Genomic DNA, 27,594 nt, shown 5'->3' on the forward strand with positions numbered 1-27,594 from the left:
TTTGAGCCATTCTACATGTTCCTTGAATTTGCATTTGATATTTAATTTACTTGGATCTAGTAAACTAGTATGGCCTAATAGGAAGTTTAAAACTATTAATAGCCTATGAATAAAATAAAAACTTCATGTATGAAAAACCTAAATATGTTTATAGAAGCCTACCCCAATGGAAGGTCTACCCTCTCCGTCGACACCTCTTGAGCCCTTGACCTCTCTCGAGCTGCCGCCAAAGATTTGGTGAGTCCTTTCACTTTACCCTGTCTGTGCATAATTGTAATTCTTAAATACACCCACTGCAGAAAACCTGCAGACCAACTAAATTTCCATTTGCCTGATTAGAATTTCCTATTTCCTTGAAAATCACTGGTATGTGGATTTATTTGAATTAATGTAGGTTTACACGTTTATACAAAATGTCATAAAAATCAGACAATTTTTGCTCAAGGTATCACACTAAAAGTACTGGACACACACATACATATATATGCATTTAAATGGTTGGTGTTTTTGTCATCTGGGCACATCAATACATAAAAGTAAATCTGTCCAGGTCTTACAGGAAATTTGCAATAAAAGACAATCATGATAAATTAATTCTATTGTTGGCTGACCTTAATCAGATACGTTGCTTATACAAAACTTCATAAGACATGTGTCTTATAACCGCATAGACAGCACATCTATTAAACCACAGCCTTTAACGTGGTCGTGGGTAGGGGTCTCAATCCCGGGATCCTAGTCGATTTTTGATACCTAGAAATCCTGGGATTTGTGTCTTTTAATCCCAGGATTAACGGGATTGCAAAACCTATTTTTATATTTTTTTGTGAATTTGAGGAATTTTACTTACGGAAAAGAAATAACAATACGTTCAATAGCACTTGAAAAACATATACCGTTTGTTTTTAGGACGATAAACATATATAAAATGGTATAAGTTGTGATCTATTTTGATTGGAAAATTTAATTATCATTAAACTCAATAGGCGAACGAATGTAAATATATGTTTTAAGAAAAATTGGATTTACTATCTGTTTAATGGTATTACATATTTAGAACTTAATTTATATTAGGCCTATAAGTTATTTTGAGTTTTACTTTTGACATTAAACGCAAACAACGCAATTCGTGTGGCAAAAATAACACGGCAATCGGTAAATGAAGTTTACTTTTTTCTTAATGAGGCCGGGGATAGCCTACACTTACTGGTGAAACCACCGGACACGGGATCCGGTGGTGCCGGAGTAAGTTGAGATACACAGGAAGGCCACACTTCTCCCGTTCGGCAAAACCGTCGCATATTGTCTACTTTGCCGGGCCGCTGGTAGCGGGGCATTGTGCTTTATGGAGATGAACACAGTTCCGGCGAAACAGCCGGACCTGCCCCCACTCCTCAGTCGTGGTTCAACCCGCAAGGCTGGTGTTTTTTTTAGTGCAGTTGCCAAGTGGTGTATTTAGTTATGTTTTGCCATTTAGTAAATTTTTTTAGTCTGTTTAGTTTTCTATATCATAATGGTCGATGTTGATATGGATTTGCTCATAAGTTCGGTTCATGAGAAACCAGTCGAATGAGGGGACAGACATTCTAAAATAATTAATAAACGTATTTTCCTCATTCCTTAACTGTCAAAATATGTTATAAAATGATCCATGGAGATGTCTGTTCTCCAGAATCGGATGAACACAAATACTTCGGCGGTGTACTCTTCCTTCGGCCGGGGCCACACGACGCGGATCATCCGCGCGGACGGACCACGCGGATGATCCGCGTGGTCCGACAACACATTGAATCAAATGAGAGTGGCCACACGGGGCGATCCTAAGCCACCTGGGCGGATTGTCCGCGCCATGTCGCGGATTGTCCGCGCGATCATAAGCCGCGTTGGAGGGGATGACACACGTAGTCTTATGAGAGTGGCCACACGATACGGATTGTCCGCGCGGTTGGAGCTCATTTTCAAGCATTTGTAGTGATTTTCTTTTAGTTTGTGCTTGTGCATTTCGGTTTCTAGGTGTAAAATGTTCGATACAGACAAATCAATAGAACTTGTTAAAGATAATGTGGGATTTCTCATGTTGTACATTTCTCAAGAGTATATCTTCCTTAGTTATATGCGGTCAAAGCAATTGAAGTAGCTCGTCAAACGATGCTATCTACATGCGATAGTAACAAAAAAAGACTCCGAACTATGGTTTCGCATGTGCTTGTAAAAGGTTTGACACAAATGGTTTATCGGTTATGAAATGATGGACCCAATGATTTCGGTTCGCCTTAGGCTCTAGCTCACCACACTAATGCACAAACTAACATACGTGTTTCTTCCATGACTACAACGAGAACGAGTGAATTAAACCATGTTAGAATCTCAGTACGTAGGCTGGGAAACCTCAACCGGAAGCGGTTCATCCGCTCCGTGTGGCCGGGACATCGTCGCGCGGCTTATGATCGTACGATCACAAGCCGCGCGGACGATCCGCCACGTGTGGCCCCGGCCTTCTGTGGTGGATCAAACACAGCACGGCCAACTTTTGAGGTCTTGACAACACCGTTCCTAAGACACAACTGATTCAGAGTTCATTGCACTATATATATTGTCGCCAGATCCGGCAAAATAGTTTTTGCCGGGACAAGAAGTGTGTTCTGATCCTTTTAACATTGAGGCGCTAAAAATTAAAAACACACCGTTATTATTTTATTAATAAGATTGCTTAAATTTAGGGTCTATAGCTTCTATCTATAACTATAGGGTTTATAACGGGTCTATAACTTCTATCTATAACTATAGGGTTTATAACTATCTTTGTATTTGGTTATTAGTGTGGTGATATTTTTTTTTACAATCCCAAATTACGTTTTCATACACACGCTAACTACATAAGCAGATGGTTTATTGTTTTACAGTACCTTATATTGGTTTATTGCTGTCAGTAAAAATAAAATATTTTCGCTGCTATTCATGATTCTTCCCATTTTATATTTTTATCTTTATATTTTGATTTATTTAGTTTCCATATTAGGGAGACATTTAGGCTGCATGCGAGTGCGGTTGCTCGTGATTTTTTTTTAAATGTATTTATTATATTCTAGAGTGACATATCAACATGTATACACTGTAAATAAGAAAGACGGGTGATGAAAGTTCCATGTGATAATGTTTCTTTACTTGGAATACGAAAAAATTGTGCAGTGTAAACGTGTAACACTGGACTTCTTGCTATTTTAAAATGGCTAAAAAGTTAAAATCATAAAATAATATAATCCTGTGATCCCTGGATCGGTTGTGACAAATCCCGACCTGAAATTCCGGGATCGGTTGTGACAAATCCCGAAATCCGGGATTGGATTGAGGGCCCGGGATTGAGACCCCTGAGTTGTGGGGTACGAAATCCAGGTGAAATTTTCTCCTGCAGTATAAAAAAATGGTTTAAGATTGGTTTTAAAATTATGATATTTTAAATAAAGAAACAATTTTAGAAAATACTTTACTGATTCTCAATTTTTTTTACCTTAAACGATTTGTTAATTAACTAGTTTTATCATTTTGGAACTTTGGAAAAATTGACTTTTAGTGTGTAACCTGTAACAATCTTGAAAACCCCTCCCTCCCTCCCTCCTTAAGTGTCACATAATGTGGAAGGCCCCATATATAATTCCTGGAAAAGTTGGGCTGAGTTTTAAAAATACAGACAATTTGTTGTGTTTAAAAATTAAGTATTTTTAGTACTTATATTTTCATTAGGCCTAAGTATACAATATCGTAACCATGTACTAAGCTACAATTTTATCCGCCTTCGAAAAATGTGTGTTTTTTTGCCATATTTCCTATGGTTGTTATTTCTGCTTATCTTCTGCCTAGTTGATTAATGGTGTAACAGCTATTGTTAGTGGTGTTCAATTATGTTATTTTCATCATACCTAGTTTTATGAATTATTGCAGCTATAAAAAATGTTTGACTTATAATTTAACAATTCAGTAGGGTATGTTGCTGATAAAATATGATATAGCCTAATATCATATCTGTTGGTTTCTTAATTACCAGTAAAAATTTAAACTTTTATTTTTGCAGGGAAGATTCCATTTCTAACTGTATCACCATACTCCTGGAGAAAGGAACAAGCATTTACGAATACGAAGTGACATTTTCTTCTCCTGTGGGAGACAGAGGACAGCTTGATAACATGCTCTTTTGTCAACACAAGGACATACTGCGTGGAGGAATCTTTGATGGGGTAACAATGTACCTTCCCCATGAACTAGAGGTAATTCTTAATTATTGGTAAAGTAGTATGATGATAGGGTACAGTAAACAAGAAAATAATTACATAGTCTAGTTTTAGTATAACTGTAGAAACAACTTTAGGGTTGGGAGGGGCAATACAACACCTTTGCCAACAACAAGCCTGTGATTGATTGTGTGGATGTTTGGTGATAGGGATGAGCATTGATAGGTCAAACATCGATTCACCATCCATGGTAACATCGACGTCAACCATAGATGTCTTTTTTTTCTTTTTTTTAAGAGGTTGGCGGCCTCTTTTAGCCTTGCATTTGCCCATCCACATAGACTACAGATCTGTGCGTGGAACGTATCCAGCAAAGCAAGGGGTGAGCCGGTACAGTACAAAGGTGAACTGTACTGATAAAAGTTAGTGGCAGTGACTAGGATCCGAACCCACGACACTACTGCCTTTGACCGACTGAGCCACCGACTCACCATGTTGCTTAAACATAGATTTTTTTTTGATATTTCCATGTTTTTCAGTGTTTTGTCTGCTCTGTGTACTCTCCACATATGGAAAATATTGTTATCTCAATACTTGGCCAAAAACTGTGTTATTTTGTACCACCTGGTACAATACACACCATGTGTATTGTACCACAGTACAAAATACCACAGGTGTTTTATTATTATTTATTTATTATTATTTATTATTATTGTACTGAATACCTGTGGTATTTTGTACTGTGTTATTTTAACTGTTTATATGTACCATAACAAAAACATTAGTAACCAAACATTAATATTGGTGTTTCGAAAACATCGACTGTCGATGCTTATCCCTATTTTGATTTTGTAACAATGACAGAGTATTATACAAATCTTAAACTTGTGGTCTGACTAAGTTTTTGGAAGATGAACCTAAGTTTGTCCACAACCGAGAGTGAACATGAACGCATTCTGCATTCATCGGATCTAACTCCTTCAGGGTGTCTGGGGTTTGACTAAGGTTTATTGACTAAAGTTAAAACAAACTCACTCACATATGCGCTTCACTCTATTTCACTCCACTCACTCAATTCAATGGCTACCCAGAAACATCAGTAGGCAATAATTAATTTTATGATTTGGGTCTATTTATTTTTCCCCTTTTTATTGTAAACATTAAAAATTACTCGAAGAAATACTGCAAACATAATAAAATAATGAAATTGTGTTTGTAATATTTGTTTGCTATTATTACCTTTGGTGTATATAGGCTAATCACAGTCAATATAATACTTTGAGGTTTCATCCATTGTCTGTGATATAATGTTTTGTAAAAGCGCATAGATTCTAAATGTCTTATTCGCTTTCTTTTGTTGCTTTGTTGTGTAACACTCTATTACTCTGTGATAACTTTTAGACACAACATGCCTATCGCAAATAAAGACTTACTATAATTGATGTCGCAGCTAATAGTTAAGCAGATGAAAAATAACACAGTTGTAAGAATTGGGGAGTGAAATGTAGGGTATGGTTGTGATATGCACTCACTGCGTTGCTAGTTTGTGTAAATGATCCCTCCCTTTACTATCACGTCTTCAGCCTATTTGGTAGAGGTTCTGTCAGCTTCGTATTGTTTTAACTGTTTTAGCAGTTTTAATATATCTGTAACGTTTTTCTAAAGATATGGGAGGGATAAATAGACTGAAGCTGCAATATTTAGTTTATGCTGGCACTGATAAGTTTTGATAATCTAAATTTGCATTTGATAATTGTGAGTAGAATGAACGATGCTGTAGAGTGGTCTCAACACACCATATGATGGAGAGTCAGTGTAAAAAAGTGTGTGTGTGTATACATAAAAAATCCACAGAAAAAACTATCAGATAAGTAGAAGAAATTTTCTTTTGAATACATTTTATTTGACATTATATTTTTAGGTCGAATCAGTAACCAGCATCAATTTAGTAACCAATGAGGAACACGAAGTAACATTTGTCTATAGATCAAAGGATTCATTGGAAAAAAGTAGACACTTTTACAACTCTCTCCTCAACAAAATCAAGAGTGAGTTGAAGCTCCAGTGGATTGTGAGAGAACACTTCAGTCCAAATGGAGCACAGACAATTCCCCAACATCAGTGAGTACACTTCAAAAATAAAGATATTGAGTAGGACTAATACCGAAATCAGTTTCTTGGTCAGAATCTTGATATCAGTTTTACCCCGAGTGAGTTAGAGACAGAGGTTTGTCATCCATGGGTTGGTGGTAGGTATGACTTAATTAAGTTTCAGCAGAGCAAGTTCATGGTTTATGCAGCAGTAGTGTGATGACACAAGATTTAGTTTATGCTGGCACTGCTAAAACCATTAGTTTGATAAGCGGATTTGTGGACTACCGGTTCCGATGGAATTTCCCTGTGATCAGTGAGTACAATTCTTTTATGAGGTACGGTTTACACAATTATAGTGTCTTGATTATCCGACCAAACAGGACGCGCCAGAGTCCGATGATAGGGAAAATTATAAAAACCATTGTAAACATGTTTAAAATCATTAAATTAATACCTACTGTTTCTTAGCTGTACAACTTATTCAAGACAAAGTAAATAGCAGTCATTTCGGCATGTGGATTACTCATGTAATGTTGAGCTGGCTCAGCTGACTCGTACATGGATGGCGAACCACAGTCTTTTACTAACTCTTGAGTAAATCTGTGAATTGTGATCCTGAGTCCTCACAACTCAATGAATCTAGTGACAATATACATAGATTACAGTTTTGTTACATCATGAATTATGATCAAACTAATTAAAATTAGAGTGTTAAATAGATTTACATTAACAATTTCGTTAACCAAGCTTATAAAATTACAAGTGCGAAACCAAACAGATCGTAATTTGATGTCAGAAGTTACATATTTTAATATAAAAATTATTAATATAAATAATATTAGCCCAGGCAAATTAGACATATGCTCCCCAAAAAAATCGTCTAAAGCTGGAAAGTGTTTTAATACCTTTTGGGGGTCCCAAATAAGACTCCTGTGAGTTTGCGACGGATTCTGACGTCTGCTTAAGTTTTTAGAGTTGAAAAACTATGAAAATTTTGCACTTTTTTCAGTTTTTCGCTTATAACTCCTAAATAACGAATCCTAAGAAAAATGTTGATCGAATGTTTCTTTTAGTGCATTTAATTTCGCGTTGATTGGTGTTAAATGCGTCAAAATCGGCAGAGCCGTTTAGCCGCTGTAGCTTTTCAAATTTGGGATATTTTCATCAACATGGCCAAAAGGTTATAAAAGGAGTTATAAGCTAAAAACTGAAAAAAGTGCAAAATTTTCATAGTTTTTCGTCTCCCAAAACTTAAGCAGACGTCAAAATCCGTCGCAAACTCACAGGAGTCTTATTTGGGACCCGCAAAAGGTATTAAAACACTTTCCAGCTTTAGAAGATTTTTTGGGGAGCACACCCTATATTTGATCTAATTTGCCTGGACTATATTATTATTATAAAAATATAAAGGTGCATTCCCTAATGTAAATTCTTGCCTTTAGGTTAGAAATATGGCCAGGGAATGTTAGTGAGATTTTTACCGAAAAAGGAAGTGTGAAGATAAGGTGCGACTCATTTGATTCTGTGCTGTTCCGACCCAAACAAACAGCCCTTCAAGTAATGTGAGTATTGTCACAGAAAACATACTACTATATAACACAGAATGCCAACTGCATGGTAAAAAGCATTAAGTGTTTTGAGAGAGCTTTGCCTGTCAATTCGTAGGCAGCGCCACGAGTGTTGCTATGTTGAGTGCATGGCAATGTGATAGATCGAAACACTGGTTGGATCTTCGTTAGATAACAATGAGAAGTACATTTATTTAAAAATTTTAAATATCATTACTTTGAGAGTTGGTTATATTTTATTCATATTTCGGGACCAATCAGTCCTACTCGAGTAATCTGATCTTATTCATCCTTCTATCTAATTTGTATTTTACCTTACTTTTAAAAACCGTGACTTACGAATCTACTGGTTGAACAATTGTTACAAGCGTTATCAATTCATGGATGTATGGATACAAGTGAGGACATACAATGTGTTATTTTAGGGGATATGTTATGTCTGATCTGGACACAATCAGTGAACAAAGAAATAAACATTACATAGATTTGCTGTTAATTACATTACAATAATACTCTCTAAATCAATTGCACAACAGTATTTTAGCATTACTACTAATTAAAGGTTGTAAACTAAAATTTTCTCAAATAATTTTACTAAAAACCTTTCAATAGAATAAATTAAACTAGGGATTTAATTAAAATTAAGTATTTAATTGTAAGAAAATATATCAGGGATGTGTTTGATAAGGGTATAATGATATTACTTGTTCATGTGATAAAATTTCAGCGACGATGTAATCCATCAAACTAGTGGCAACCAATGGAAGGAGGTTGTGCAGAAACACCTGATTGGACAGTGGGTCATGACACGCAGATACAACAAAGTTTACTCTATTGATGATATTGATTTCTCAATGAACCCTACGAGCACATTTACTTGTGCTGATGATACTGAGGTAGGTGATGTTGTTAATTTTTTTTAATAATTTATGCAGGAAAACTAGGTCGGTGAAACATATGGAATTCAATAATTGTTACGGTACAGAAAAACATAATTAATTTATGGCTTTCTTTAGGGGTTAAATTTTTATTTTTAAATAAACTGTTACCTGTTCAAGATCCTTTGATTTTGTTTGATGACAACTGGTTTCGTAACGATGGTCACATCATCAGGTAAAACCTTGTTGAAAGGTTTGTTAACACTTAAAGTTTATACCGAACACAAAACACATTATATTTACCAGCTATTTACAGTTTTATACCCAAACTGAGACAGAAACTATCGCGATGCGTGCACGTTTACATCGAGCTGGCTGTGACTGAAGTTGAACTCCAGTCGCGGCCGGCTCAAAGTAAGCGTGCACGCATGGCGATGGTTTCTGTCTCAGTTCGGAAAAATAACTGTAAATACTTTGTAAATATTATGTGTTTTGTGTTTGGTATAAACTTTAAGAGTATTTAACGAACCGTTAAACGAGGATTGACCTGATGATGTGACTTTCGTCACAAAACAGTTTGTAATGTAAACAAATCAAAGGATATTGAATAACTTAAATAACTTAAATCTTCAATATCCAGTAGTAAGAAAAAGAACTGTGACTAAATTTTTGAAAATGCTGGTTTCAATTAAGAGCAGTCAAAGACTAGTGTGTGACATTAACAAAAAAACTGACTTTTTTACTGATGTCTAAGTATAAGATAGTACAGAAAATAGTTTCTCTTTATGTATTAGAAAACATGAGTCAAATTGTAATTCAATCATATTCTTTCAGATGACTTACATTGATTACTACATGCGAAAGGGCATCGAGATTCGTGACAAAAATCAGCCTCTTCTGGTTCATCATTCTAAGAGATCTGTACGTATTCTCATATTTTTGTGTGGCTAAAAGATGTCAATTCAATACAATTGTTAAGAACTTAGGTATTATTGTTAAGTAGCTACGTTATCAACAGTATTATTATTTAATGTGCAGCTTTAATTCATGGGACTTGACTTTTTCACTGTCAATGAACACAGTTTGAGGTAGGTTTGAGTAGACAAGAGAAGAGGGCTGTCCTAAGGGGGAGGCAACCATGGCAGGGTGCCGTTGCTGTTTTGTAGATTACATGAATTGTGAAGGTTATCAGCTATCGGCGTTAATAAATATGAATCTAAAAAATGAGGCTGTTGTGAACTAGTTATTTGTGCAACTAGTGAGAAAAGTGAGCAATTGACTCACTCGAGAGAAACCCTTACTCACGAGCCGTAGGCGAGTGAGGAATGGTTTCTCGAGTGAGGCAATTGTACTTTGCACTCGAGTTGCACATTATACTTTTCCTACAGTTACCATAAAACAAATAAATTTGTGGAGAAACATAACCTTATTTTTCACAGAAGTGAACTTTTAATATAACATTTAATGTGAAGTTACAAATACAACAGTACAACAGCTGACCAGCTGATTTACAGCCAGTGCTGCCAACGTATTCCGCGCGCATACGACGTTGCCTGCATGTTACGCGCTCACTATTCCGTGCCTTCACGTTGCAAATCTGGAGTGAGACAAAGTAATTAGAGTGAGACAATGTTAACATTGTCTCACTGATGAGTGAATTGGCCACTTTGCTTTCTCAAATCAGTGAGAGAACATGTACATTGTTAGGTAACTGTATGAAAAATTATTTGTAACACTTTATAGGTATAATTAAACAAAATTGTTATACAGTATAAAGCAGGGTTGGTACAAGTGATGGGAACAACGCCGGGAATGTGAGCTGAAATGCGTTCCATTATACTCTGAAATATTCCTGGAGCGGATGCTACACCATATAGAACTCAGTTGTAAATATACAATCCTTTTGATGTACTTATTGTACAATATTTCTTTGATTCAACGTCTAACTTTACCTGAGTGTAAGCCTGAGAAAGATCGATTTTTGAAAACGTCTCCCCTTTTTGTAAATTATTAAAAATGTCCTCAATCCTTGGAGTTGGGTTGCAATTTACTACTAAATAGGGGTTGAGCGTTACTTTAAAATCGCCACATATTCTTATACTTCCGTCCTTTTTCAAAATAGGCACAATTGGAGTTCCCCATTCACAATTGCTAACTTGAGTTAAAAACCCATTATTTACTAATCGATCAATCTCAGACTCCACTTTACTTTTGATCGAAAATGGTATGGGCCTGGGTTTGAAATACTTAGGAATTACATTTTCCTTCAACTCTAATCTAGCTGCATCTCCCTTGTAACAGCCTAATGCATCAGTAAATACCTCAGGAAATTTACTGTACAGTTTAATGACAATTACAGGTTTTTGATCTAGCTTTTCAACCGTGTTCAAACTATATTCTTTAGGGATTCGGATTGATATTTCTAGTTCCCTAATCCAGTCCCTTCCCATTAGAGGATTAGCCCCTGTAGACACAACATACAATGTTAACTTTTTATGCTCAGCTTCATGCTGTACATTTAGGCTAAGTTTTCCTACAGGTTTTATTGGCTGGTTTGTATAAGAGCTCAAAACCAAATTAGTGGGCATTAATTCAAAATCAGAGAAATTATCGTTATAACACTTTTCAGAAATTACTGACACACATGCTCCTCTGTCAACCTCAAATGACAATACAGTATGTTCTACTTAAAGGTTAACCGTGATAGGTTTTATTCTATCCCTCTGTTTAGTTTCCTCATCATTTATGGAAAATAAGTTAGCTAAATCACTATAATCATCATCATTGTCATTGTTTCCTGTGTTCTCTACATAGTTTTGCTTAGACTTATGAGACTTGTTACCAGAGGTAAATTTAGGTGTAAAGTTCTTATGTCCATCTTTACGCTTATCATTAAATACAAATTTAGATTGTGACACATGCACTTTCTAAATGGCCTTTCCTCTTACAAAAATTGCAAGATAAACTTGTAAAAGGGCACTCACTTTTTAAATGACCAGATTTACCACAACAATAGCACTTTACTTCACTTTTTGAGCGCTGCCACGGCTTCCGCTGCTGCTGCTTCGAAGCGACGTTGTGAAAGCGACTTCCTCCCCCCGTGGGTTGGTAGGTCAGGGCCGCGGTGTCTCTCGCTGCCAACTCCATCAACGTGGCTATTTGGACTGTCTTCTTGTACGTGGATCTTCCTCGCCCAGCAACCTCTTCTTGGTGGCGTCGTCCCTCAACCCACAAACAATCCTGTCCCGAAGATGATCTGGTAGTTTGTCCTTAAACTCACAGTTGACAGAGAGTTTTTTCAGGTTGACAATGTAATCATTGACTGATTCGTGCTCTAATTGTGTTCGTAGGCTAAACTTGTATGTACCTTTCGGCAATAAAAGATGGTTTTGGATGTAGATGTCCCTTAATGATCCGTACAATATCCTCGTAGCTCTTAGTAGCAGGTTTGTCTGGTGTACATAGGTCTTTTAGCAGGTTATAAGTTTTCACTCCGACAACCGTCAAAAGCGTACTAACTTTTTTAGCGTTGCTAATATTGTTACATGTAACAAACAACTCAAATCGTTCGATGTATGAGTCCCACGTTTCTTTTGAATTATCAAAAGGACTGATCGCACCGATGAACGACATCTTGAAATTTAATACAGTTCCAAAATTATCAATAAAGTTTTCATCAAGCGGCATTAATGTTCACACTCACACTCACTGTTCGAAATTAACTTGACCGAATTTTTCTGTAAACACACGTACCTTTCTACGGTGCACTTCGATTGTCACTTAAAATCACTTAAAAACTTTTCACACGTTGAGTCGTTTTCGTACTTCGTCGCCACTGGAATGTTTGGGGTGCAATGATTGAAAATACAGTAGACTCTCGCTCATCCGGATCGGCCTTGTCCGGACTCCTGGTAGTCAGGATCGGCAATCGTGATTTTTTTTAGTGGCTCAGTACAGTAGACTACCTCGAATAATGAAAAAAACTCGGTATGAATTATTACCGGTGGAAGTGCATATGCCTGGGCTATCATTACTGTGGACCTGGAACAAAATTCGGCCGAAAAAATTATTACTGGTGGAAGTGCATATGCCCGGACTACAATTACTGTGGACCTGGAACAAAATTCAGCCGAAAAAATTATTACCGGTGGAAGTGCATATGCCCGGGCTATAATTACTGTGGACCTGGAACAAAATTCGGCCGAAAAAATTATTACCGGTGGAAGTGCATACGCCCGGACTACAATTACTGTGGACCTGGAACAAATTTCGGCCAAAATATTATTACCGGTGGAAGTGCATATGCCCGGGCTATAATTACTGTGGACCTGGAACAAAATTCGGCCGAAAATTATTACCGGTGGAAGTGCATATGCCCGAGCTATAATTACTGTGGACCTGGAACAAAATTCGACCGATGGTGGAAGTGCTATGCCCGGCTATCATTACTGTGGACCTGGAACAAAATTGAAAAAACGTCTATATACAGTACTGTGTATTTGCTCGCCTCTCAATAGTCCGGATTTTTTGTAATCCGGACCGGACGTCCGCTACATTAGTCCGGATGAGCGAGAGTCTACTGTAAAAACACCATTTGGGGAATTAAATAAAACCCGGCCGACTACATGGTTACGGTTTGCTGGAATTTTGAGGACTGGAGAGCAAGGAAACTTTTGGATCGGCCGGCGGTTAAACGTGGAGGGAAAAGTGGTGTGATGAGTACAGTGGCGGCGGAACCAGGGGGTCAGGGGGGTCAGTTGACCCCCCTGAAATTTTAGGAAGGGTCAGGGGGGTCAAGGGCCTGAGTTCATATAAAAAATTTAAAAATATATAAAGCATTCCGTACTGTATACGTTTATTTTTTCGGCCCAAGAAGAAAAGTATAAGTAGGCCTAATAACAGTTACTGAAGATAAGTACAAAGATAAACAATTTAGTTATTAATAATAATCTATTACATTTATTATGAAGGGGCTTAATACTCACTAAACCTTATAAAAGTAATAATTAATTTAATTGATGTTCATGGTCGTATTGGAATTTTGGAGAGTTAACTAACTCTAATTAAATCTAGTAAACTTGTAGTAGGCTAATATCTTGAGATTCTCGTGTGGGATTTTACTTATTTTAGCAATAATTCATCAAAAAGGTTTTGTATTTCTTAGTAATTTTATGTTGTGCCAATACAATGTTTGTAATGTTTTTTGTGTGAACCATTAATTATCCCCAGTGGACACACTTACTTGGTTATACCCTACCGTCTTACTTTTGTGATTAACTATAATCAAGCAGCTAATTTTAATTTAACTTATTATTAATTCAGTTTTGAGGGGGAGGGGCAGAGCCTGCCGAAATTACGCGAACACATAAATCCCTAGGGCCTAGAGCTTGTTTACTCTTCTATGTCGTCTGCAGCAACTCATTGCTGGCAGCTTTAGTAAAATCTGGGCACCAGTACTTCATTTTATGTTTGTTTGAGATTCATGTGTATTATTTATTATAATGTTTTTACAATGAACAGAGTAGCATCTTTGTTAAATTGTAAATTTTCTTTGTTACTGCTTGAAGAAAAATGTTCTTCAGGTAGCCTAAAAACACGTTTTAAGGCTTTTATTTTTCAAAATTTTCCCCCCTTGCCCCCTGGGGGGTATTCCATACCCCCCCGACCCCCCGGGTGTGGACCTCCACCATAGGTTTCTGACCCCCTAACAATAATTTGCTTCCGCCGCCCCTGGATGAGTACACATTATTGTATACACTACACATTCCTAGTGTAAATCGGTTAAATATATAATTGAATAAATGGACGTTTTTACAAAGTTTAATGATACTATAGACAATCAACTATTAATGAACAAAATGCTAGCAGATATATCCACCTGCGGGTATATAGTCCTGGAAGGGTTAAATTAAGAAACAAAATCAGTGTTATCTTTTGTGGTCCATTAGCCTACTTTATTAGCTGCTAGAGCTAGCCACTTGGCTTGCTTTTCAATTTTAAAGCTTTCCCATTCAAGTAAGCCAAACAGCAAACATGATTAGTGAACATTTATGGTTATGCTATAGAATATGTTGATGTGTATCAATGTAATTTGGTGTGTTATATCATTTAATAGTTAAATACATTTGTATATTAATAATGTGTGCAAGGAAACATTGGTCTTAAATCTTTTTTCTTATTCCCAGGCTGGAAATTTGAAAATAATATTAGTGCCAGAAAATTGCACAATGATACGTCGTGATGTCACACATACTGGCCATGTCACACTAGAAGAAAGAAAATCTGCCACGCAGAAGTGGATAAAAAACTTGAGAAGTAAGACTATGTTTATTTACTAGCAGCAAAGCCACTTGTGGTTTAATATTCCGGCCTCTAGGCAAATAATGGTTATGAAATCCATGCACCACTTTACTCTCTGATATTAATGGTACAGATTAAGCACATAACGTTAGTTAGAAACACACATATCATATTGCACACATTTGCAAATTGTGAACAACAACATGCAACATGTATCAGCTGTTTCTTATCTTCAGCTACAAAAAAGTATTAAGATTAAAAATAAGAATAAGAATATTTTATTTTCTCCAAAAAATATAACAATATTTACAATAGTCACTGACAGTGTATTACATCAACAACAACAACAAAATATATACAGGGTGTTCATTTGAAAACTTTCCATATCTGCTGTGTACAAAGGTAAGGCTTTTAACACTTGTTTGATCTCAATTCCCCCTAATTTGGACATGCCAAATCCAATAAAATTATTTTCAATTTTGAAAAATGCCCCAAAAGGGCCCATTTTGGGGGGTAGGGGTGCTTTTTGAGAAATTTTCAAATGTAAACATAGGTTGTGTGATACATCAATTTAAAGGTCTAATTACCCCGATCAGTTTAGTGCAAGAAAAAGTTAATTATCTTTAACCGTATTTACAGGGTGGGTCAAAACGTTTTAAAAAACAACTTTGAAGTTAAGTACCGTATTACCCTAACTACTGAACGGGACAGCACCAAATTTTTTTCCAAGCTTAATGTTGAGCTACTCTTTAAGATAAATTGTGTTGAGAGCAATTTCCGAGTTGTTTTCCATTTAAAAAAAAATCTTAAATTTCAAGAATAAAAGAAAGCTGAAAACACAAAATTCTTAAATAGCAAGGTATAACAATTGTTGTATCACGTGAAAGGTCTTTTTTAAACAAACATTTTTTGTATTTAAGTTTTCTTTCTATCTCTTTCCGTTGCAAATTGACAGTTGAAAAATTGTATTTTATACCTCAGTTAAAAAAATGTAACATTTGTTATTTAATTAATTTACATGTTTCTCAAAATAAAATTTAAAAAATAACACTTGAAATCTTCTTACCTTAATTTTGAACTCAAAGGAGATGTTCGAAATGCTGGCCGTTTTTCTCCAAACAAAAATAAAGTCTGTTACAAAATTCTTCCCTAACTTTTCTTAACGTGTTCGCTGTGATAGCCCTGCACTCAGTTGTGATTCGATGCCTCAACTCTTGAACATCTTGAGGGGGCGTTTTATAAACTATGGATTTTATGTGTCCCCATAAAAAAAATCCAATGGGTTGAGGTCAGGAGACCTAGCTGGCCACTCTATTGGCCCCCTTCTACCTATCCATTGTTGTGGAAATGTTGGTAAAGCCACTGTCGAACAGCTATCGTGTAATGTGGAGGAGCACCATCTTGCTGGTAGTAAATGTTATTTGGGTATAGATTCAGCTCTTCTCCATTACGCTGGTTTTGTGCTATTTCTATGATTGTAGGATTAATAATATTTTCCAACATGTTTAAGTAAGCCTCACCAGTCAAGTTTTCCTCAAAAAAGAAGGGACCAACCACCTCACTACCTAATATTCCGGCCCAAACATTAATTTTTTGAGGTCGTTGAGTATGGCCTTCAACAAATAAGTGGGGGTTTTCGTTTGACCAATACCTGCAATTATGTCTGTTAACCAATCCATTTAGATAAAATGTGCACTCGTCACTGAAACATACGTTTTTTGTTAGGTCAGGGTTCTCATTGATTAGGTCACTCATTATCTCACAAAATTGTACACGTCTGTCATAGTCATCCTCAGATAGCTCCTGGTTTACATGTATTTTGTATGGATGGAACTTGTTTAGAGTCATGACTTTATGAACTGAACCCAGAGAAATTCCAGTCTGACGTTGCACTTTGCGCAATGATGTAGTGGGATTCATCACAAATTGACCAACTACTTCTACTTGTGTCAGTTCATTAAGGACCCTTCTTTCTGTTCTTGTCTTATTAATAACTGAACCAGTTTCAGAAAACTTTCTAACCAAATCATTGACAGCTGTATGACTTAAGTTCTTACCTGGGTATTTATTGTTAAATACATTTGCAGTTCTCCTGGAACACTTATGTTCTGCCCCATAAATAAAAATAATGTCTATTCTTTCTTGTAAAGTGTACACCATTTTCAGTTACTGGGAAACAACAATAATTAAAAAAAGTCCTCAACTATGCCAACATGAACAGTACTAGAGAAAGCGGCCTCATGTTTGGGATTTTTTTATCAGCTATTAGACAGCCTTTCTTGGTTTAAAGCAAAACGTGATTTAACTTGTTTGCCTATCTGTTGCCCATGATTATTGATTGTTTCCTTCAGTCAATGCAGGAGCAAAAGTGTTTAGAGATAAAGTTTTAGTTGTTTTCTAATTAGTTTTAACATACAAAATTACGTTTTTCATCTGCCATTTTGCAACGGAAAGAGATAGAAAGAAAACTTAAATACAAAAAATGTTTGTTTAAAAAAGACCTTTCACGTGATACAACAATTGTTATACCTTGCTATTTAAGAATTTTGTGTTTTCAGCTTTCTTTTATTCTTGAAATTTAAGATTTTTTAAAAAATGGAAAACAACTCGGAAATTGCTCTCAACACAATTTATCTTAAAGAGTAGCTCAACAATAAGCTTGGAAAAAAATTTGGTGCTGTCCCGTTCAGTAGTTAGGGTAATACGGTACTTAACTTCAAAGTTGTTTTTTAAAACGTTTTGACCCACCCTGTAAATACGGTTAAAGATAATTAACTTTTTCTTGCACTAAACTGATCGGGGTAATTAGACCTTTGAATTGATGTATCACACAACCTATGTTTACATTTGAAAATTTCTCAAAAAGCACCCCTACCCCCCAAAATGGGCCCTTTCGGGGCATTTTTCAAAATTGAAAATAATTTTATTGGATTTGGCATGTCCAAATTAGGGGGAATTGAGATCAAACAAGTGTTAAAAGCCTTACCTTTGTACACAGCAGATATGGAAAGTTTTCAAATGAACACCCTGTATATCTAGTTCCATTTTAACAAAAAAATATAATAAAAATAAAGTCCATCACTTTACAATGTGATACTGAATATATAAAACATAACTAAAAATTACATAAAATACACTAACTTACTTGGTTTTGTTATTTTTACTATTGTAATTCAAACAAATAAGATCAATAACTTTACTGGAGAAAATCTAGGGCCTCCAAAGCAAAGCCTGTTTGGAGGTTCCCTCAAATGCAGATAACAGAAATAAAGCAAACTGATAACAATTTATAATCTTAAACAAAAACGGTCTCTTGGTCAAGTTTGTGCCTTCTTAAAACTAATAACAACTTTCATTAGTACTAACCATGGTTTGGAACTTTCAAACCGCGCACCAGTAGTATTGATGATAACGATAACATGGGCACTTTTAAGGGCTGTAGGATGGAAACTAATTTCCCAGTCTTATGACCATTTCCAATTGATTTTTTGTGGCCAAATACCCCATATTACTAAAAAAATACCAAAATCCTCGGACGAAAGAAAAAGTTTGCCTGCACACCCTGCTTGTTTTAGAGTATAGATACGATCTCTAATTTAGTATTTTGTTACAACTATAAATTTGGAGGGAATGTTGCTGGAAGTCAACAGTCCCGGAAGATCAAATAATTTATACCTGTGCCGCTAGGTCAAAAACTACAATGTTTGCAGTGTCTGTAGATCAAAAGTCCCAGTAAGTCAAATAATACAGTCCGAGCTAAAAACGTGGTCTATGTTAAAGCAATTGACTTATTGGGAATTTGACCTAATGCAACAGCAGTTTTAATATAACGAAATACGGTAAAATACAAGTTCAGTTTCGCTGAGTCAACAGTGCCGGAAGATCAAAAGCAATAAAAGTGAACGTCGATTCAGTGTAAAGTAGACCTCCTGCAACGCTTACTACACCAACAAAACTCGCTTTTAGTTACTTCGTGTTTTGTCATAATTAGAATAGAGCTAAAATTATCATATTTGGTACATAGCTTATCTATTAATGCTTCTTGCCAACTGTTTGGTCAACACTGTAAATAGGTATAGTTTATGTAATTAAAAGCCTTTCGTCAAAATTTGTGGCATGAAATACACGCAAGGACGATCTGAAAATTTCTGGTTATTATATACGTTTGTAAAAGGAGACCCATTTAATTTTAGAACTATTTTATGAGTTATAATGTAGTCTACACATCAACTGTGTAAATGTATTACGCCTCGGAAGGGTTCAAACCTATCCAAACTATCATATATATTATTAAAACGTAAATGGGGTTTTTTCACATTCTGAATCAACCAGTCGACGGATTTTCATTATTTTTGTGTTGAAAGAAAGATAATTTTGAGAACAAGGGAATGTCAAAGCCATAATTATAATTAAGGGTCCCAGTTTTTTAGAAATTAAGTTTTAATTTTTAAAAAGTCTAGCAGCCGACGCTAACCTTCTTAAGCTAGCTTTTAGTACAATATAATTTGCTTAACATAACAGCTGTAAACATTCAGCATTTGTGACACAAATTCAGCATTTGGAAACAAATTTAAAGACATATTTAGAGTTGACCTATTTATACTATGTGTAATGCTGACCATTGATACATTCAATTCTTAGGTATGAGGATGGCAGATTAATTAAATATGCATAGTAAAATAGTAGGATGTCCAAATGATTTTTTAAAGGAATCTTTGTTCTCATTGATTTGTTTTAGTCCCATATAATTTGTTTTAACTAACAGCTGGTTGAATGTAATATTGTTCTATATAACTACTAGCTGAACCCGGCAGACGTTGTCTTGCCTTTGACTATTTATAATCCCGCGGGCTTTGCCCCGTTTAACTTCTTAATTTTCAAGATGATCTCGTTCGCATGGCTCAATCACGTCCTGGTTGAAGTTCGTTCGCTACGCTCACTCACCTTTAGGTTGGAGCTCGTTCGCTGCGCTCACTTGCCTTCAGGTTAGCTCGTTCGCTACGCTCACTTGCCTCCAGGTTAGCTCGTTCGCTATGCTAACTCGCCTCCAGGTTGAAGTTCGTTCGCTATGCTCACTCACCTTTTGGTTGCAAATTAGCTGTTGTCATAAATGTAAAAGAAATAATAGTGCTGCACCCTGTTGGTAATCCTTGTAACTTTAATGCTATTGAACATCATAGAACAGAACCAACTTGTTTAATTGAAACAGCTGTTAAGATTCATTAATTCCATTTCTCATAAGGTTAACATGGGAAACTCCAGAGCCACTGGGGCGGAGCCGATTGGACGGATCACGAAATTGATGGTGTATAAACCTATTCCATGACATTCTACACGTATGTACCAAGTTTCGTGGCAATCGGTTCAGCGGTGTCTGAGTTTATCACTGCCAAACAAACAAATATACAAACATCCTCTTTTATACTTATAGATTAGGTTTTTGGCGAATTTCCCATATAGGGAATAAGCTATTACCGTAGTACTTATGGTAACACCTGGACCCGGGACCGATTAAATTTTTCGTTTTGAGGTCCCTAGAGGCCAAAAACACCATCCGTTCAAATTCATATATACAGGGTGATCAACTCAAGGAGGCCACCATTGGGAAATCGGAAACGGTAAGAATTAGAGAAAACTTTAAATGGGGGACATTCCTTTTTTTTTGTGGCAGTTAAAGATATGATTTTAGTTTTTTTATCATGCATTTGGATAGAATATGCAATTTAAAAACTTTTTAGCCTTGACATTTTTTCGATAAACCCACTCGATTAGGAGTACAGCCTATGGAAAAATGACTTCCGGTGTACATTTTACATCATGTAGCTCCTAAACGAGTAAGTTTAGAGCAAAATTGCAAAAAGTAAATTAGTCTTAGAATTGCATCTACATTCCTTAAAGACTAAAAAACAACAAGTTTTCCACTTTTCAAGTTTGCCGCCATTTTTTTTATAATATAATTCATATTTTTAATGAATTTTATGGTCTTTTTGGAATGTGGATGCAATTGTAAGACTTTTTTACTCTTCGCATTTTTGCTATAAACTTACTTGTTTAGGAGCTACATGATGTAAAATGTACACCGGAAGTCATTTTTCCATATGCTGTAACTCCTAAACGAGTGGGTTTATCGAAAAAATGTCAAGGATAAAAAAGTTTTTAAATTGCCTATTCTATCCGAAAGCATGATAAAATATAGGGAGTTAAAATCATATTTTTAACTACCACAAAAATAAAGGAATGTCCCCCATTTTAAGTTTTCTCTAATTCTTAACGTTTCCGATATCCCAATGGTGGCCTCCTTGAGTTGATCACCCTTTAACTTATAGCCTATATTTATTTATTTATATATTTTCCCCGGGGGAAACCCCAGGACCCCCCACCTTTTTGGGGGGTATTCCATACCCCCAGGCCCCCGGTGACCCCCCCCCCCAAAATATATGTCTAGGATCGTCCTTGTCTTCTTAACCTATAAAACACGTGGGATACAGCCTTTCTTCACTGATCACGTAATGCATGATTTTCTATAAAGTCTTGGGAAAATAAAAGGTAAAATAGATAGAATACAGGTGTACTGTATGTGGTTTATAGTTTACACACAAATATTCATCAAACTGTGTGATATTTTGTTATTGCAAAGAACAATTTGGGAGTATCGTATTGTTTAAGTCGATGGAAAATCTCTGTTGATCCTGTTTTACAAGCAAACCAAAAAGATACAGTAGTCACCACTCTATGCGACATATTCTAACCAGAAAATTGTAATCGTATGATTCTATAAGCATTGGTAGGATTGCAAAGTACTTCACAAACATTATTTCAAGGGTAATAACAGTCACAATTTCCGCTGACTTTAAAAGAGTCAACTAAAATATTATACTAATGGACACACAACTAAATGGAACAACTAATGGAAATACTCACGATGTACATATAACAGTTCGATATAAGCATTGAGTATACACGTCAGTAGATACGTGTATACCCAATGATATAAGCAACAGTTCTTGCAATTTATTGTTTATTGTTTTTTAGAGTTGTTTCGGACTTACTCACACTCGTATAAGGTTGTCCACGTTTGTCAATGATAATGTAGACATGTTACACCCGTTGTCACGAATATGTTTACAAGTTTTCCGTCTGTTTTTGAATAGCGATACATTTTTTCACATACTTAAGAACCACCTGATTTCGTGCATTACATGTTCGTCTCAATTTTATTTGCTTTAGTAGGCATTATTTTGGTTGATGAGGACTTCAATAGGTCCTTTGCTCATGAAATATATTACTTAATTAATTTTTATTGTTTGGTAAAATGGATTAAATTATCCAGCAAACCCAAATAGAAATAGTAAATATAGTATTTCAAAAAAATCAGTAACATTTTAATAATGTAGCCTACATTATTTCCTTGAATTGCATAACAGCAATTAATTGAGCTGATCCTTATATAAATAAATCAATATGTTCTTCATAGGCATAACATGGGTTCTTTAAGAGCCACTGGGGCTGAGCCCAAGGGATTTTAAAACGTAAGGTTGGTTTGCAAATGTACGTGACACGCTCTTTCTAATAAGACATGAATGGTCAAAATCGCCTAAGAAATGCGGAAGAGTTCAACGGAAAAATTTCGTGTTGGCGTTACAGTATGGTTGAAAAGTCCTGGATTGGCTATATTTTTTTAACAATATAGATAAAGTAGTGAGACTTGGTATATCAATAATAGCCATAAATATCTACTGTCTTAAGCTATTATCACTTTTTTATCCCTTAAGGGGGGTGGCCCACAAAGACTAAGACAAAATTCTTATATAATTTTAATACTATTTTACCTGTTTTTGAAATGGCGACCATACAAATGTATGCATTTTAAGCCAAGTATGAATGGAAATGAGTGTGTGATGAGTGGGCTGTAGGCGGAAAAATAAGAACAAACTAAACTATTTATTAACATAACTTTTTTTGTGTTGAAATTTAAAGACAATGGTCTCAAACTCTACACCGAATAATGCTAATTCATAATGGTTATTATATCTATGATCGATAATGTAGCCATGTTGCTTTGAAATGGCGACCATACAAATGTATGCATTTTAAGCCAAGTATGAATGGAGATGAGTGTGGGATGAGTGGAGCGATCTTGTTGTCCTGTTTGTGACTAAGGCCGACATAATCCTTAGACACAGCTGTTAATTAATAGTGCATACAGTCAATTAATAGCAGCAGAGGTCAAGTTTGGTATCAAATTAAAGGGTTTATTCATAAAAATACATTGCCGCAAACCCAAACTCAAACGATGATGATGATAAGTCGCTAAAACGTATCGTTTGAAATTTAACAGCTGAAAATAAGTGAAATAGAAAAGGTTTTGGTTAAATCCATCAAATTGTAATTGGACACTAGTAAATACTAGTGAACTTGTTGCTACCTCCCCCCTTCGGTTTCATTTATTCCTCTCAATCTGTTCAAACCTAGGAGGATTAAACATTAATGTTACCTAATTAATGTTAAATCCTCCTAGATTCAAACCTGAAACACCCAGATCGAAACTCGCCTGTCGTTATTTTACCATCGCTTTTTTTAAAATATATTTTTCAAAAAAGAAATATTATATTGATTTACTTTGGATTTTAAAAATGTTAACGTTTTATTTTGTTAAAGATTTATGGCGATACGTAAATATTGTGGTGTAGTAAAGTATATTATATTGTAGTTAAGTGTTAAATTTTGAAATTTTAGGGTGAATCGAGATGAATCTTTGTTTATAACATGCGTCTCTCCTACCTTAACATACATACCAAGTTTCATAAACATCGGTTGGAAAAGTGCAAAGATAAATATTTGTATGTAAAAAATACAAAATGGTGGATATCTGGTTAACGAAATGATTTTGTTAATAAAGAAAGATGTTTTATAAATAATATGAATGTACTGGTGATCTGTATATTCATCTTTTTCTTGTCCTTAAAAAGTCCACTCAGCAGTCGCATCGTACGATGTAGTTCTTTCCATGCGTTGCGAAATGCTAAATTTGCCGTCCTATCAACCCAAGTTATCTACTGAACCACTGATTGTAAAAAATTCAAAAAAATATATTTTACGCATCACACTTTTGGCTACAACTTTGCCACAGACAAAACCTCTCTAACCCAAAAACAAAAAAAGATCTCGCATGCTAACTTTTTCATGTTAGAAATCACGATTTAAAACTATTTCACCATACAAATCAATTTTTATTAATTAGATCGGTAAATAGTTTAAAGTTCCAACAAAATAATCATCGAGTAGGACTAACCAAGAAGCTCTGTGCCAAATTTCAAAATTTTAGCACAACTTTAAGTACACCAAAACACGAAATTATTGAAGTCATGCGTCGAGAGGACTATCGTTGTTTTTAACAGATTATACTTTTGACCTTCCGGCACTGTTGACTCAGCGAAACTGAACTTATATTTTATCTTATTTCGTTATATTAAAACTGCTGTTGCATTAGGTCAAATTCCCAATAAGTCAATTGCTTTACCATAGACTACGTTTTTAGCCCGGACTGTACTATTTGACTTACTGGGACTTTTGATCTACAGACACTGCAAACATTGTAGTTTTTGACCTAGCGGCACAGGTATAAATTATTTGACCTTCCGGGACTGTTGACTTTCTGCAACGCGTCCAATTTGGACCTCCGAAATGGAATACCAACCAAAATGGAAAGTAATATTCAGAAAGAGAATCAAATTTCTTACAAATTAATACTATGTTTTTCTCGAAAATACTCAGTGAAAGCAGCCTAAAGTTGGCTACAAATTGAAACATGGAACCAGAAACTAAAAAAAAACTGTTTTTAATGTATAAAGATTTTTAAATCATTTTCCACCTCAAATTATTTAATAAAATCAAACGTGCATAGTTATTTGCAAATCTACACAAATTATGCTTTTTAAAAACCCATTAATTGACCTAATTGATCCAATTGAACTGTAGATTTAGTTGTACAAAGTTTAATAACAATATCTCCAATTCAGTAGTTTCTCACCACTATAAATCACTTTTTTGGAAATAACTTTTAAATGGTGAGGAAATCGACCAACGTGGAAGTGATATTCTTGAAGAGAATAACATTTTGTACAAATTACTATCACAGTATCAAGTTCGACACTTTGAGGACTTGTGTTGAACTATCGAAATGTCCAACTATAGGAAGTGAAAGGATATACAGGAAAGTAAAAAAAAGTTTTATATAGAAATCACCAAAATTTATTAAATACTAAAAAGCTCAACAATTTCAGTGTTCATTAGTCTCAAGTCAACAATAAATGACAAAGTCAACTTACGTCACAATAGCTAGCATTAAATATCTTTTGACAAAATATTTTATAACGTTACATCACATTAGTAATCACATAGCTATCAATCAGATACCGTAGCTTATTTGCCAATACTTTTTTAAATTGTAAAAAAATCAACCAAAGTAGATTTGATATTTTGAAAGAGAATTCTCAAGTCAAATCCTTACAATGTTACTATGAATTTTACAGTCCACGAAGAAAAACATAATCTATTTATCCAAAACAACAAGCGCCCTACCGACTAAAATTTAATTTACCTTTTATTATTTTTATGTTGTTAAAAAGATGATAACAAAATATTTTTACGGAGATGAAACGAATGAATAAGCAAATTTTTTAATATGTAATTCTACTACAATTTAAGAAATATTTAACATTGCGAGATTTTTAAACAGCCTTTACATTTTTTTTTTCAAACAGTAGCTTTCAAGATAAAGGTTATTTGTTGTTGTTCCTCATGATTTCAAGGTTTCCTCGTGAAGAAATAGAGAACTCTTTAAATGCCTATTTATTATTAATGTTTAATTTTATTTAAAGCCATAGCCCGTGGGATCGTTTTATTCTTAGTCCAGTGAATTTCAAAAACAGTACCTTATTAGAAAAATCAGCTTTCCAGCTGAGCTTATATCCTTGCAATCGTCAAAAGGATATATTATTCAGAATTTAAATCACTATATCGTACTTAATTGTAACATCTTAAATTTGTATCGAAATTGTTCGACCCATTTTTGAGAAAATCAAATTTTTACCATATTTTATTGGTTTTTATAGGAAAATTACAGTTATAAATTAAATGTAAAAAAATGACAAAAAACTCCTAAAGATACTATGGATTAGTATCTACATACCAAATTTCAACAAAATCGGACTACAGGTGGGATCTGTAGCTACATGTACACACACACACACACACACACACAGGCTTTAGAGATCACTTCAAAAACCACTTTTTTGGGTCCAGGCCTCAAGGGGACCCAAAACAGATGTATCTAATCAAAACTCAATCAACAAAATTTTAACGAAAACAATACTTTCTCAATTTTCTATGGTATAGGGGGAGAAAGTCAAAAGTATTGACAATTACTGTAGATGGCTTTGATGTTTGTTTGCCAGCTAACAATGGGTGTAATGTTTTTAGGCAACCCTAGATGTGTGAAGTTGTTGGAGGAGTGGGGGTTGCAGGTGGCAGAAATTCTTGTGGAGGAGTGTGTTACTCTTCCAGGCTAATAGTAGAAAGGCTAATAGTAGAAGAGAAAGTTGTTTTTTGTATGTTCTTGTATGTTTTTGTATGTTTTTGTATGTCATAAAAATGTTCCTATTTAATTAAAAGGTTTACTTTATTTCGTGTTTGTATATCCTTGTTCTTCTCAATAAATGAAATATGGTTATTTTAATAGTTTAAACACCCAACTTAAAAATACATTTGATGTTTTTTATACATTAATCTGATAGTTGTTAACTACTGTGTCCTTGTTATTCTCACATGTAAAAGAGCTGGGAGGGTGTTAAATAATCAAGATTGATTCTTATTTTGAGCTTATACCATTCAAAGTTTTACATTTTATAAGGGATCTGTCAAAACCCTATAGGCTTTTTAGTTGAAGTCAATGTTTTGTTAGGTAGCATTGTTAGGCAATAACCTAATGACAAATGGCTTCTGGATCTAGAAATGAAGTTATATGGAATCGAACCAGTGACCTTCAAATTTGAAGGCTATCAATATAACCACTATCAGTTCAGGGTCTGGCTACCCTAAAACATTCATACAGTCACAACACTGTTTGAGATACACAGTTTTTACATCATTTTACTAACTATTTATATAGGCCTGTCATTTATTTTTATATATTAAAACAAGTGTTAGTAAATTCTTATGAGAAAGTGCAATGTTTTTACTGCATTTGTTGGTTGTTGGGAGTGATGTGACTGCCACAGTCCAGGAACAAGGGCACAAGCCAATAAGAAATGGGAAAGTGAGGCAATATGTCACTAGTTTACCATGCCCTTAGGTAAGTTGCTTGGCGACAGTCTAAAAACATCATGCAAAATATGTCACTGTAAAAGGCTAGTTTACATACCCTTAGTTAAGTTGCTTGTCAACAGTCTAGGAATGTGAGGCAAAATAAAATACAACCCAACAGAACAACTATCAATGCCTAGGGGTGTAGATGAACATTTTTACAGA

General features: G+C 35.1%; 1 protein-coding gene across 1 annotated transcript; it reads left to right on the top strand.

The window, feature by feature from the left end:
* Nucleotides 1-166: 166 nt before the first annotated feature.
* LOC128998805 (piwi-like protein Ago3) lies at nt 167-26,636 on the top strand. Its single transcript, XM_054425162.1, has 8 exons — nt 167-237; nt 4,070-4,262; nt 6,148-6,347; nt 7,763-7,882; nt 8,616-8,784; nt 9,601-9,687; nt 14,952-15,081; nt 26,548-26,636. The coding sequence occupies exons 1-8, from the start codon at nt 167-169 to the stop codon at nt 26,634-26,636; spliced, it is 1,059 nt and encodes a 352-aa protein (XP_054281137.1).
* The last annotated feature ends 958 nt before the right edge of the window (nt 26,637-27,594 follow it).

The sequence above is a fragment of the Macrosteles quadrilineatus genome, unplaced genomic scaffold, assembly GCF_028750875.1.
Source record: "Macrosteles quadrilineatus isolate MER2022 unplaced genomic scaffold, UCM_ALF_1.0 Scaffold_7__1_contigs__length_78375512, whole genome shotgun sequence".
In the NCBI taxonomy this organism is placed as follows: Eukaryota; Metazoa; Arthropoda; class Insecta; order Hemiptera; family Cicadellidae; genus Macrosteles; species Macrosteles quadrilineatus.

Coding starts and splice junctions, on each gene's coding strand:
- LOC128998805 (XM_054425162.1), top strand. CDS start 167: ATGGAAGGTCTACCCTCTCCGTCGACACCTCTTGAGCCCTTGACCTCT. Junction 4,263..6,147: donor ACCTTCCCCATGAACTAGAG/GTAATTCTTAAT, acceptor TTATATTTTTAG/GTCGAATCAGTAACCAGCAT. Junction 15,082..26,547: donor GTGGATAAAAAACTTGAGAA/GTAAGACTATGT, acceptor TAATGTTTTTAG/GCAACCCTAGATGTGTGAAG.